This window comes from Spinacia oleracea, chromosome 3, assembly GCF_020520425.1.
Source record: "Spinacia oleracea cultivar Varoflay chromosome 3, BTI_SOV_V1, whole genome shotgun sequence".
Classification (NCBI taxonomy): Eukaryota; Viridiplantae; Streptophyta; class Magnoliopsida; order Caryophyllales; family Amaranthaceae; genus Spinacia; species Spinacia oleracea.
The window spans coordinates 105,907,988-105,920,220 of NC_079489.1; the positions used below are offsets into that span (position 1 = coordinate 105,907,988).

Below are 12,233 nucleotides of genomic sequence, written 5' to 3' on the forward strand. Positions count from 1 at the left end.
TTTTTCTTTTTTTGCCCTATGAGAGTTTAATCTAGAAATTGTAAACAGGCCAAAGCCATTTCATTTTGCAATTTTTGATGAAGTCGATTCTGTTCTTATTGATGAGGGCAGAAACCCTTTACTGATAAGTGGACATGTAATATGCTTTCTATGTATAGGATGGGATAATAGTAAATTTCCTTGATAATTATAACTATGTGATTACATTGGAGGTCCACTAGCATCCCTCTGAAAGTGTGTCTCTCGTTATATATTTAGGCCAATGAAGATGCTGCCCGATACCCTGTTGCTGCCAATGTAGCGGGTTTGCTTGTGCGGGGTATTGTAAGTTTTATGTTCCTCTTTTCAGCAATAAGTAGAAGTCGTGATTTGGCCTTCTCTTTTAATTGTGCCAAAGATCCTAAGGACACATTTTATTCTTATTAAATGATTAATATGCATATTTTTTAACTTTCTAAAACTCATTTCAATCTATATATGCACATTTAAGGCTCATTGGGTCTTTATTGGTCATATTTAGAGCTAAAATGACATTTCCGCTCCCAACTTTGAACTAAAGAACCTAAGGACTCATTTGATTCTTATTACATGATTAATATGCATAGTTTAACTTTCTAAAACTCATTCTAATCTGTGTATGCACATTTAAGGCTCATTGGGTCGTTATAGGTCATATTTAGAGCTAAAATGACATTTACGCTCCCAACTTTGAACTAAAGAACCTATGGACTCATTTGATTCTTATTACATGATTAATATGCATAGTTTTAACTTTCTTAAACTAATTCCAATCTATTTATGCACATTTAAGGCTCATTAGATCGCTATAGGTCATATTTAGAGCTTAAATGACATTTCCGCTCCCAACTTTGAACTAAAGAACCTAAGGACTCATTTGATTCTTATTACATGATTAATATACATAGTATTAACTTTCTGAAACTCATTCCAATCTATTTATGCACATTTAAGGCTCATTAGATCTTTATAGGTCATATTTAGAGCTAAAATAACATTTACGCTCCCAACTTTGAACTAAAAAACCTAAGGACTCATTTGATTCTTATTAAATGATTAATATGCATATTTTTAACTTTCTAAAACTCATTCCAATCTATGTATGCACATTTAAAGCTCATTGGGTCGTATTGGTCATATTTAGAGCTAAAATGACATTTCCACTACCAACTTTGAACTAAAGAACCTAAGGACTCATTTGATTTTTATTACATGATTAATATGCATAGTTTAACTTTCTAAAACTCATTCTAATCTGCGTATGCACATTTAAGGCTCATTGGATCGCTATAGGTCATATTTAGAGCTAAAATGACATTTACGCTCCCAACTTTGAACTAAAGAACCTATGGACTCATTTGATTCTTATTACATGATTAATATGCATAGTTTTAACTTTCTTAAACTAATTCCAATCTATTTATGCACATTTAAGGCTCATTAAATCGCTATAGGTCATATTTAGAGCTTAAATGACATTTCCGCTCCCAACTTTGAACTAAAGAACCTAAGGACTCATTTGATTCTTATTACATGATTAATATTCATAGTTTTAACTATCTTAAACTAATTCCAATCTATTTATGCACATTTAAGGCTCATTAGATCGCTATAGGTCATATTTAGAGCTTAAATGACATTTCCGCTCCCAACTTTGAACTAAAGAACCTAAGGACTATTTTATTCTTATTAAATGATTAATATACATAGTATTAACTTTCTGAAACTCATTCCAATCTATTTATGCACATTTAAGGCTCATTAGATCTTTATAGGTCATATTTAGAGCTAAAATGACCTTTCCACTCCCAACTTTGAACTAAAGAACCTAAGGACTCATTTGATTCTTATTACATGATTAATATGCATAGTTTAACTTTCTAAAACTCATTCTAATATGCGTATGCATATTTAAGGCTCATTGGGTCGTTAATTCGTTATAGGTCATATTTAGAGCTAAGATGACATTTACGCTCCCAACTTTGAACTAAAGAACCTATGGACTCATTTGATTCTTATTAAATGATTAATATGCATATTATTTAAATTTCTTAAACTAATTCCAATCTATTTATGCACATTTAAGGCTCATTAGATCGCTATAGGTCATATTTAGAGCTAAAATGACATTTACGCTTCCAACTTTGAACTAAAGAACCTATGGACTTGTTTTATTCTTATTACATGATTAATATGCATAGTTTGAATTTTCTTAAACTCATTCCAATATATTTATGCACATTTAAGGCTCATTGAATCGTTATAGGTCATATTTAGGCTAAAATAACATTTTCCTTACTCTTGACTCGTATTCTAGACTATTAAGACATTGTCATTAGTTGCTTGAATGTTAAAATGTGATATTTAATTTGCATTTAATCTAATGCTTAATTGGAATTTTTGTTTTTGTAAAGGTCTATACTCTGAGGAATGCGCCTTATGCTAGTGAGGAAATTGATGTGGTTCGTGAGCAATGGGCTAAGTTTTTTACCAGCAAATATTTATTATTGGCCTGAGCGCGCTTGATCGAGTTGGTTTAGATGTTATAGAACAATCTTTTATATTAAAATGTATACGTACGTTGAAATTGGAACATATATTTAAATGTACGTGCACTTTGGTTTCATGTATACAAAACAACAATTATTGTTTTTATATTCGTTATACAGGTTGGGATATTTTATTATTGTTGTGACAGGTTTCTATATTTGGTGCAAGGCACTCTAGGTATCCCTGAACAAAACAAAAATTTTCCCGCCAAAATTGATTTGTTGCAGCGTACATATATATGTACAAAAAGATGTACCCTGCAACAGGTGGGGTCTTTTGCAGCGTACATGAATTTGTACGCTGCAAAAAGTCAAAACTTTGGTAAAATTTCAGACTTGTTGCAGCGTACAAAAAGATGTACCCTGCAACAGGTGGGGTCTTTTGCAGCGTACATGAATTTGTACGCTGCAAAAAGTCAAAACTTTGGCCAAATTTTTTACACTTGTTGCAGCGTACATGCATATGTACGCTGCAAAAAAGTACTTTTCGCAGCGAACATTGTACGCTGCAACAAGTCCAGACTTGTTGCAGGCCCCCCAGTTGCAGCATACGATGTACGCTGCAACAGGGGTCTAAAAGCCCGCTGCAACAAGGGTTTTTTCTACTAGTGTTTGTCGTAGTGAGAATAGATCTGGTGATTCTCGGTTGAATTACCATCTGCCGCTGCGTACCGGCGGTTGGATTGAGGATACGCCTTTCAAAATCCCGGCGGCAATGAACTCATGGTTTGGGTCTTCTGGGGGCGAGCCTACCGATCAATTCTACCCTCACATTGATCTGCTATGTGGGGAGTCGGTGGCAACCGATTCTGCTAAAGACGGTGGGGATTTGGGCTACCGCGCTTTTCGGGATCTGATAACTCCCGCTGACAGGCCACAGGGTCAGATTGACGCCCCTGCTGCTCAGCATTTCAATGATTTGTATAAGGTATTTCTTGCTTAATTTGATACAACTTTCTATCCGGCTATCTTTGGTTACTAATCCGCTTTTTGTTTTGCTTTTAGGCTGTTCAATCCAGCATGGATTTGTACTATGTCTATCGTTGGAACCAGCTGCAGCTGACGCAGAATAATATTGATATTGCCGAGCTGAAGAAGCGGGCTAAGGCGGCTGAATCTGCTTTGAAGGATAGCGTGAAGAAGTTGGAGACTGCTTCTTCATATTTGGAGGCGGCGAACAAGAGGCTGGAAGATGTCGAGCCGAAGCTGAAGGCTGAGACTGAGAGAGCAGATGGCCTGACTCAGCAGCTGACTGATCTTAATCGTGGTTTGCCTGGAGTGAAGAAGACTGCCGCCAAGAGGGCTGTTGATAAGCTTCTTCAGTCTGACTGGTTTAATGATCTTCTTACTCTGCGCCATAATGGTGGTTGGTGCGCTGCTCATCGGGTTGTCTGTAACCTGAAGAAGCTGGATGAGGATGCCTGGCAGGAGTTCGAAGATGCTTATGAGGAGAAGGAATTATACAAGACCTCAACCGGCTTTGAGCCGCAAGAGCTGCCGGAGGCTGTGATTCGCAATGCTAATCAGAGAACCTTGCCCCCATTGCAAGTTCCAGAAGAAGCCTACTGGTCTGGTGATGAACATGCCGTTTGACGGTCTTGGAAGTCATCACCTTCCTCTTCTTGCGGATTTTCTACTTTTCCCAGTCGGCCTCATACATGTTAGGGTTTTTTAGTTTGGGCGGTTGGCTTTTGACTTTTTGACAAATGCTGTTAGGGAACTTAATGTTGATGTAACATATGTTAGAACATCGTATTATTGTAGAGGTGTCGGTTTTTAATCGACATCCTTTGTGCCTTGTGATCAGCTAATCACTTCACAAGATTTTTTGGTGATGGCTGTCGGTTTTTCGTGTTTTCTCTTGTAATCGTACTTATGACTAGTAATATGATTGCTCATTTTGCCGTTTATCTTGCCGTTTATATTTGCCATTTATTCGTTAAAAATATGCTTGTTATCGGCTTTTTCGCGATATTATTTTAATGTGTTTGAACGCCATGTTTTACACACGAGTGCCCATACGGCCTTTATTACTATTTATACCCTTCGTTGAATGCTACGCTTCGCAATGGAGTGCCCCTTAACGGCATTTATTTTCTCCAAGGCTACTAATCACATCAACTTATTATGGACTGCTACGCTTCACAGTAAAGTGCCTATACGGCATTTATTTTCTTTACTGTTACTAATCACATCCATACACTTCGTTGAATGCTACGCTTCACAATGGAGTGCCCCTTAACGGCATTTATTTTCTCCAAGGCTACTAATCACATCAACTTATTATGGACTGCTACGCTTCCCAGTAAAGTGCCCATACGACATTTATTTTCTTTACTGTTACTAATCACATCCATACACTTCGTTGAATGCTACGCTTCACAATGGAGTGCCCCTTAACGGCATTTATTTTCTCCAAGGCTACTAATCACATCAACTTATTATGGACTGCTACGCTTCACAGTAAAGTGCCCATACGGCATTTATTTTCTTTACTGTTACTAATCACATCCATACATTACCTTTGTGCGTGAATTTTTGCAACGTTTGTTTTTTGCTTTATCTTCCTTCATTTATGGACTGGTCGTATTTGAGGACCGTCCTAATTATACACAACAGCAAAATGCAGATTGCTAGTGCAGTTAGTCTGCGTACATATCATGATTACACTTTTTCAAACATAGTACACTCTCAGAGTACTGGCATTCCATGAATTCTTGAGCGTGGTACCATCCATCTGCATTAGCCGGTATGATCCAGGAACAATTTCCTCCCATATCTGGTATGGTCCTTCCCAATTTGATGTCAGTTTTCCTTGAGCATTTGCTTTTCCCGTTGCGGCCGTTCTCCGCAGTACCAGGTGTGAGGGGGTCGAAAAAGCACGAGGCTATTGCGTGACCTCGTCCCTCGTGGGTGTGACGCTTCTTTTTGTCAAATCAAGTGTAATTGGATTTCCTGTGAGTTTAGACCCAATTGACTAGTAATATAGGAGTCGCCATTCAGTTTTTAACGACAATGAGAAAAACTGACAAAACCCGGTTATCGTGACATAAAGAGAGTGCAATTATGTTTGACCACGACGGCCGTAGGTTCCCTTGTGATCCCTGGTGGTGGGGATCGCTCAACGTACACCCGCAGGGTAGAGATTGAGGGTTCGGGGGACTGTAACTACGGAGAGGAGTACTCGCTCTTCGATAACTCCAGAGGCAGGATATCCTTACTACCTCAGCATAAATAATTGAAGGGACATGCGTTAACTATTAAACTAATTTGAGTTGATTTAATAATATGCAACATATAGTACTAGATCGAACGCGATTATCTGAGTTAGATTGTTTTAAGGGACCTAGCATGATAATCCAATTTCCCAAAAATATCATATTTATTAAGCGTGATCGAACAATCAGATTTTAGTTAGTTTAACAGTTCATAAAAGGGCGAGGAAAGCAATTAAACCATGGAAAAGGGACACATTACGACGCACCCTTAAGAGGTGTGTCACGGTTCTCAGAAAACTAACCACTTTGACTTTGCTATTTCTCCTTTTATTTGACGAATCTCAAGTTATGGGACAGGATACGTTCTGTTCGATTTATGGATCGATTGCGACAGAACGCGTGATCAGTTTTGCAGCGTGAGGCTTAGGCTTAGGGGTTTGGAGTCAATACTCAGAATAATAATTGTGTGTTGTGTCCTTTTCACGTCGAACTTAAGGCCCTATTTATAGAAGAGAGTTCGTGAAAAGATAGAATTGTAGAGCTCTAATCCACGAGGAATTAGGAAAGAACACGTCCCAGGTATTTTCAGCGCCCAGGCCTGGGCGCCGAAGATTTCGGCGCCCAGCTCTGGGCGTTGAAAATAGGATCCAGGCAATTTCAGCGCCCAAGGCTGGGCGTTGAAATTGCTGTTTTGGGCCGTTTCTTTGTCAGATTCGGACTCTTAGAATCCGGAGTGTATGAGACTTAATCGAGTCTTTTAGTGCGTATTAATTTTATGACGGAATGCGTCTGGGCTCGTTACGAACTCTAGGCTCGTTTCGATCAATACGTAACTCTTATTTTCGAATCGTATTAGGAATAGGATTCTCTCGCAGTTTCTATCTCATTTAGGATTTATGTTGGAGTGCAACACCTAATTCTGACATGTTTCTATCTTTTATGACTTGCCACTTTTAACAACTACTCATTACGGCAGTTACTATTTTTAGCGGGTTTCCATAAATAGCAGGTTTCGGGTGAAATGAAAAGGGGAATTGAGATTCGTTATTTTATAGGAGATGCGTTGTCAAGTGGAGATTTATGTTCTCATCATCGAACCTTCCCTTTCGGGAAGGGATAAAATTAGGTGTCTACACCAGGTCTCCTACTCCTAGAGGCCAGTGTTTTACTTTTTTGTTGTATGCTCTGCTCATTCTGCTTTTGTATGCTGCCGAACTGATTTCTGCTTTCATGCGGATTTCTGGCATGAAGTCCAACTGATGTCGTAGCAGCTGATCGTTTCTTTCCTCATCGTAATGCTCGATTCGCATGGCTGGCAGAGCCATTTCTGCCGGTATGACTGCTTCAGACCCGTAGCTTAGCTTAAACGGACTCTCGTCGGTAGCCTCCTTAACGGAAGTTCTGTTGCACCACAAAATTTCTGGCATAAGATCTGCCCATTTGCCTTTACAGTCTTCTAGTTTCTTTTTCAACGCAGCTAGGATTTGCTTATTCGCCGCCTCTGCTTGCCCATTGCTTTGCGGGTGACATACTGATGAGTGGGCTAACTTTACCCTGTATAATCCCAGGAAGCATTGTATGCGCGCACAATCAAACTGTGATCCATGATCAAAAACTATCGCCTGCGGCAGTCCGAATCTTGTTATTATGTTTTTCCATATAAACTTTTTCACCTGATTTGCCGTTATTTTTGCTACCGGCTCCGCTTCGATCCATTTGGTGAAGTAGTCTACTGCTACTATTAAGAACTTGCGCCCTCCGGCTGCCATTGGGAATGGTCCTACAATATCCATTCCCCATTGCGCAAATGGGATTGGGTTCAGAATGGGCATCAAATCATTAGCTGGCAAGTTTATCATAGCTGAAAACTTTTGACATTTCTCGCACTTTTTTACGTACGCTCGACAATCTTCTAACATTGTTGGCCAGTAATAGCCTTGCCTTTGGCAGATGATGGCAAGGGGTTTTCCACCGGCATGGTTCCCACATGTCCCTTCGTGCATTTCTTCGATCAGCCTTGCTGACTCGAATGCTGTCAGGCACCTTAAGAATGGCAGGCTAAATGACTTTTTGTACAGTCGTCCCCACAGGATGATGTACCAAACCGCGTCCCTTTTTGCCTTCTGCCAAATCTGCTGGTAGGGCTCCAGTCTGTATGTATGTTTGGATATTATCGTACCACTCTGAAGTAGTTGTGATGGCCATGACCCGTAATTCTTCCGACTCCGTACTTCGCTTATTCATGACTTCCATCATGACTGTTCTTTTTAAGTCGGCGATATTCGAACTTGCTAACTTTGATAGCGCGTCTGCCAGCGTATTTTCTGCCCGGGGTACCAGATTAATACTGAATTTCTCTAGCTGAGCCGACACTGACCTCAACTTTTCCGGGTATTTTATCATCGAAGGTTCTTTGGCCTCGTACTCTCCGCTGAATTGACTTGCTACTAGCTGGGAGTCTGTTGTCAGTGTTACTCTTTTGGCATCTGCTGCGAGGCACATTTGGATGCCGGCGATTGCTGCCTCGTATTCTGCCTCATTATTTGACGCGGCGAACGTAAATTTTATAGCATACTCGAAGATATCTCCTCCTGGCGATTTCATGATTATTCCGGCCCCACTGCCTGTCTGCGCAGCTGAACCATCCACTGACACTTCCCATACTTCAGCTTGCACTTCATCCTCTTGGTATGACGCTTCAACTATGAAGTCCGCCAATGCCTGGGCCTTGATTGCCGTTCTTGGCCGGAATTCCAAGTCAAATTCTGACAACTCTATTGCCCACTTTAACAGCCTTCCTGATGTATCTAGCTTGCTAATGGCTTTTTCGAGAGGGAAGTTTGTCAGCACTTCGATTGTATGTGCATCAAAGTATGGTCTTAACTTTCTAGCCGCGATAAGGACTGCATATGCCATTTTCTCCACCAACGTGTATCTTGTTTCTGGGCCGTTTAGCACATGGCTCACAAAACATACTGGTTGCTGCACTTTGTTCTCTGTTTCTGCTACCAGTACTGCTGCGACTGTTTTTGGTGACGTCGATATGTACAACTGTAATTTTCCGCCTTCCTTTGCCCTTGCTATTGTTGGTAGGTTCTTCAGGTGACTTTTTAGAGATTCAAAAGCCTCTTGCTCTGCCGGCCCCCATTTGAATTTCTTGTTTTGCCTCAAGGTTGTGAAGAAGGGCACCTGCTTGTCTGCCGACTTGCTCACAAATCTGTTCAAGGCGGCCATTCTTCCTGTCAACCGTTGTATGTCTTTTACACTTTTGGGTTGCGGCAGACTGATGATTGCTTCTACTTTTTCTGGATTAGCGTCTATGCCACGCTCGCTGACTAAGAATCCCAAAAAAAATTCTGATCTTACCCCGAAGACGCATTTCTTCGGGTTTAATTTCATCCTGTATTTTCTCAGAGTTTCGAAAGTTTCACGGAGATCGGTAATATGATCCTCCTCTTTCCGGCTTTTTACGATAGAGTCGTCTACATAGACCTCTACGTTTTTGCCTTTTTGGTCGGCAAACACCTTGTCGACCAGCCTTTGATATGTTGCCCCTGCATTTTTCAACCCGAATGGCATTGCCTTGTAACAGAAAACTCCTGCATCTGTGATAAAAGTCGCCTTCTTTCTGTCTAATTTATGCAGGCTGACCTGGTGATATCCTGAGAAAGCATCTAGAAAACTGAGCATTGCGTGGCCGCTAGTAGAGTCTACCAACTTATCAATCCTTGGCAGCGGGTAGAAATCTTTCGGACACGCTCTGTTTAGATTGGTGAAATCTACACACATCCTCCATGACCCACTCGGCTTTTTTACCATTACCACATTTGCCAACCATTCAGGGTAATCACATGGCTCAATAAAACCTGCCGCCAACAGTTTATCCACCTCCTCTTGTATTGCTTCGATTTTTTCCGTGGAGAAATTACGCTTTTTCTGCCGTACTGGCCTAACATTTATGTCGACGTTTAACCGGTGGACCATTATCTCTGGATCGATACCAGGCATCTCATCCGCTGAGAATGATGTCCGCATGCTCTCTTAGCAAGCTTATGAGGTTGACCTTCATGTCACTCCCCATTTCTGTACCGATCACGACCGTTCTATCCATATTTCCAACCTCCAGCTCAATATTCTCCGTCAGACCATCTGGCGTTGGTCTTTGTGCTGATACCGGTCTTTCATCAAAATGTTCCATGTCTAGGTCAGTTCGACCTCTTTTCGTGGCGTTTTTCTTTTTCGGCCTTTTTTCTTGCCTTGCCGGCTCAGTAGTCAAGTTTACTTCTGGGACCATTCTTCCCGGTGTTCTCAAAGCAGTCAAGTAACAGGATCTTGCCGCCAACTGACTCCCCCTTATCTTTGCCGGCCTTTCCAGGTTCGACATATATATCATTGTCAAGTGATAGGTGGAGACTACCGCCTGCGCGTCGTGTATGAATGGACGGCCGATGATCACATTGTAGGCCGCTGGTACTTTGATGATTAGGAAATCCACCATGAGATCTCGCATTTCAGCCCCCTCTCCGATTTTCACCGGCAGCCGTATGCTACCTTCTGGATACACTGTAGATCCTAAGAAACCGATTACTGGGTAGTTCACCCTTTGAAGCTCTTCCTCTGGTATGTGCAACTGTTTGAAGGCTTCCCAGAAAATGATGTTTGATGAGCTGCCGCCGTCTACCAGTACTCTGTTCACATCGGCATTTGTTATGTCAATTGTTAGAACTAGCGGGTCATCATGCGGGAAAATGATGCCTCTGCAATCCGATTCCGAGAACGTCATCACTGGTATGCTGGGTGGGTTCGGCCACACTCTTGTGTTATGGTAGTTTACCATGTACCTGTGTTCTTCCAAACTTCTGCTGGCGCCGCTTATCGTCCCTCCGTGGACTGGGCCGCCAGAGATTACATACACGGGTGGTTTTTTCCCGCCATCCCTCTGTTCTGCTCTGGCACTGGTTTCCGGTTGTTTTTGCTCAATTCTAGGTGGCTGATATGGCTGCTCAATTCTTGGGTATTGTTGTTGATTTTGCTGCTGTTGTGGCCGGTATGAATTGGCAGGGTTTCCCCCCACCGAGTTGTTGTTACCATTTCCTTGCCTCGCCCTATACTGCGAAAAATACCCCTTTCTGACCATATCCTCGATGTTGTCTTTGAGGTCTCTGCAGTCCTCTGTGAGGTGGCCGTGCTCATTATGGAAGTCACAGAATTTCTTGACATTTCTTTCCCTACTCTGCATTGGTGGCGGCCTTCTCCAACCGTCCATCTTGTTGTTTATGTTGTAAATTCCCGTCCGCGGTGTGTTCATCGGAGTGTAGTTATCAAAGAATCCTCTGGACTCCCTTCTGTCCTGTCGGGGTCTCTGCCCCTGTGGATTGGCATTTATGTTATTCTGGTTTTTCTGGCTTGCCCCTTGCTGATTATTGTTCTGGTGAAAATTATTTCCTCCTTTTCCCGCCTGCGGGTTGTTATAGCTTGGATTATCCGGCATTTCCGCCGGTTTCCACTACCACATTGGAGATCTTCATCATTTCATCCCCCCTGATGTACTCATTTGCCTTGTGTAGGACGTCGCCCAGATTAGTGTATGATTTCCGGCTGAGGTACTTCTTGAATTCGCACTCTTGCATTCCCCTCATCAGAGCCAGAACCGCAACCTCCTGCTGTAGGTTGGGAATGGTGATTGATTCGTTGTTAAAGCGGGTGAGGTAATCTCTTAACGGCTCTCTATCTCTTTGAGCGAACGACATTAACTCTCCCGACGATTTCTTTCTCTTCTGTTTGCTCACAAATCGTGACAAAAACGCCGCCTGTAGCTGTCGAAAACTGTAAATGGAATGAGCCTCTATGCCCTTATACCAGCTTGCTGCAACTCCTAAGAGTGTGGATGGGAACACCTTGCACCACATGGCGTCAGAATCTGTGTACAGCATCATGTGTTGTTCGAATGTGGTGCAGTGATCCTCCGGATCCGTTGTCCCATCGTATCTTCCTGTCGGGATTTTTATCTTTTCCATCCTTTCTTCTAGGATTTCTCGGCACAAAGGAGAGTCTTTTGGCTGGATTGTCTGCCGTCTAGCTACCTATAGAACCGGCGCTCTTCGCTCATATTCAGTGGTGGGGACTTGCTCTGTTTCATGCCATTCTGTTTCCGTCGGATCCGAGCGCTTTCTTTTTTCCGGGGTGTTTTCTTGATTCAGGGCGGTTAGGAGATCCCTAACGGGTAATTGGGGATTCGCCGACTTGGTCTTTCTTAGACTGCCGAGCCTGGCTGCTGGGAGGCCGGTAACTCTGACAAAGCGGCCATCACCGCCGACAGTGTTTTCAATTGCTCTCCAGTGAATACTTCCAATAGGGGAGACAGGCGCTCCTGCAGCGTCTGTTCTAAAGGTGTTTTTGGTTGCTCTCTGACAGGGCTTTCCATTTCTAACTCATCATCATCTTCCAC

General features: G+C 42.1%; 1 protein-coding gene across 1 annotated transcript; it reads right to left on the bottom strand.

The window, feature by feature from the left end:
- Nucleotides 1-11,265: 11,265 nt before the first annotated feature.
- Nucleotides 11,266-11,802, bottom strand: LOC130469944 (uncharacterized). Its single transcript, XM_056839480.1, has one exon. The coding sequence runs from the start codon at nt 11,800-11,802 to the stop codon at nt 11,266-11,268; it is 537 nt and encodes a 178-aa protein (XP_056695458.1).
- Nucleotides 11,803-12,233: the final 431 nt, after the last annotated feature.

Bases quoted from the DNA above. Each gene is read 5' to 3' on its own strand.
- LOC130469944 (XM_056839480.1), bottom strand. From the start codon at position 11,802: ATGGAAAAGATAAAAATCCCGACAGGAAGATACGATGGGACAACGGAT.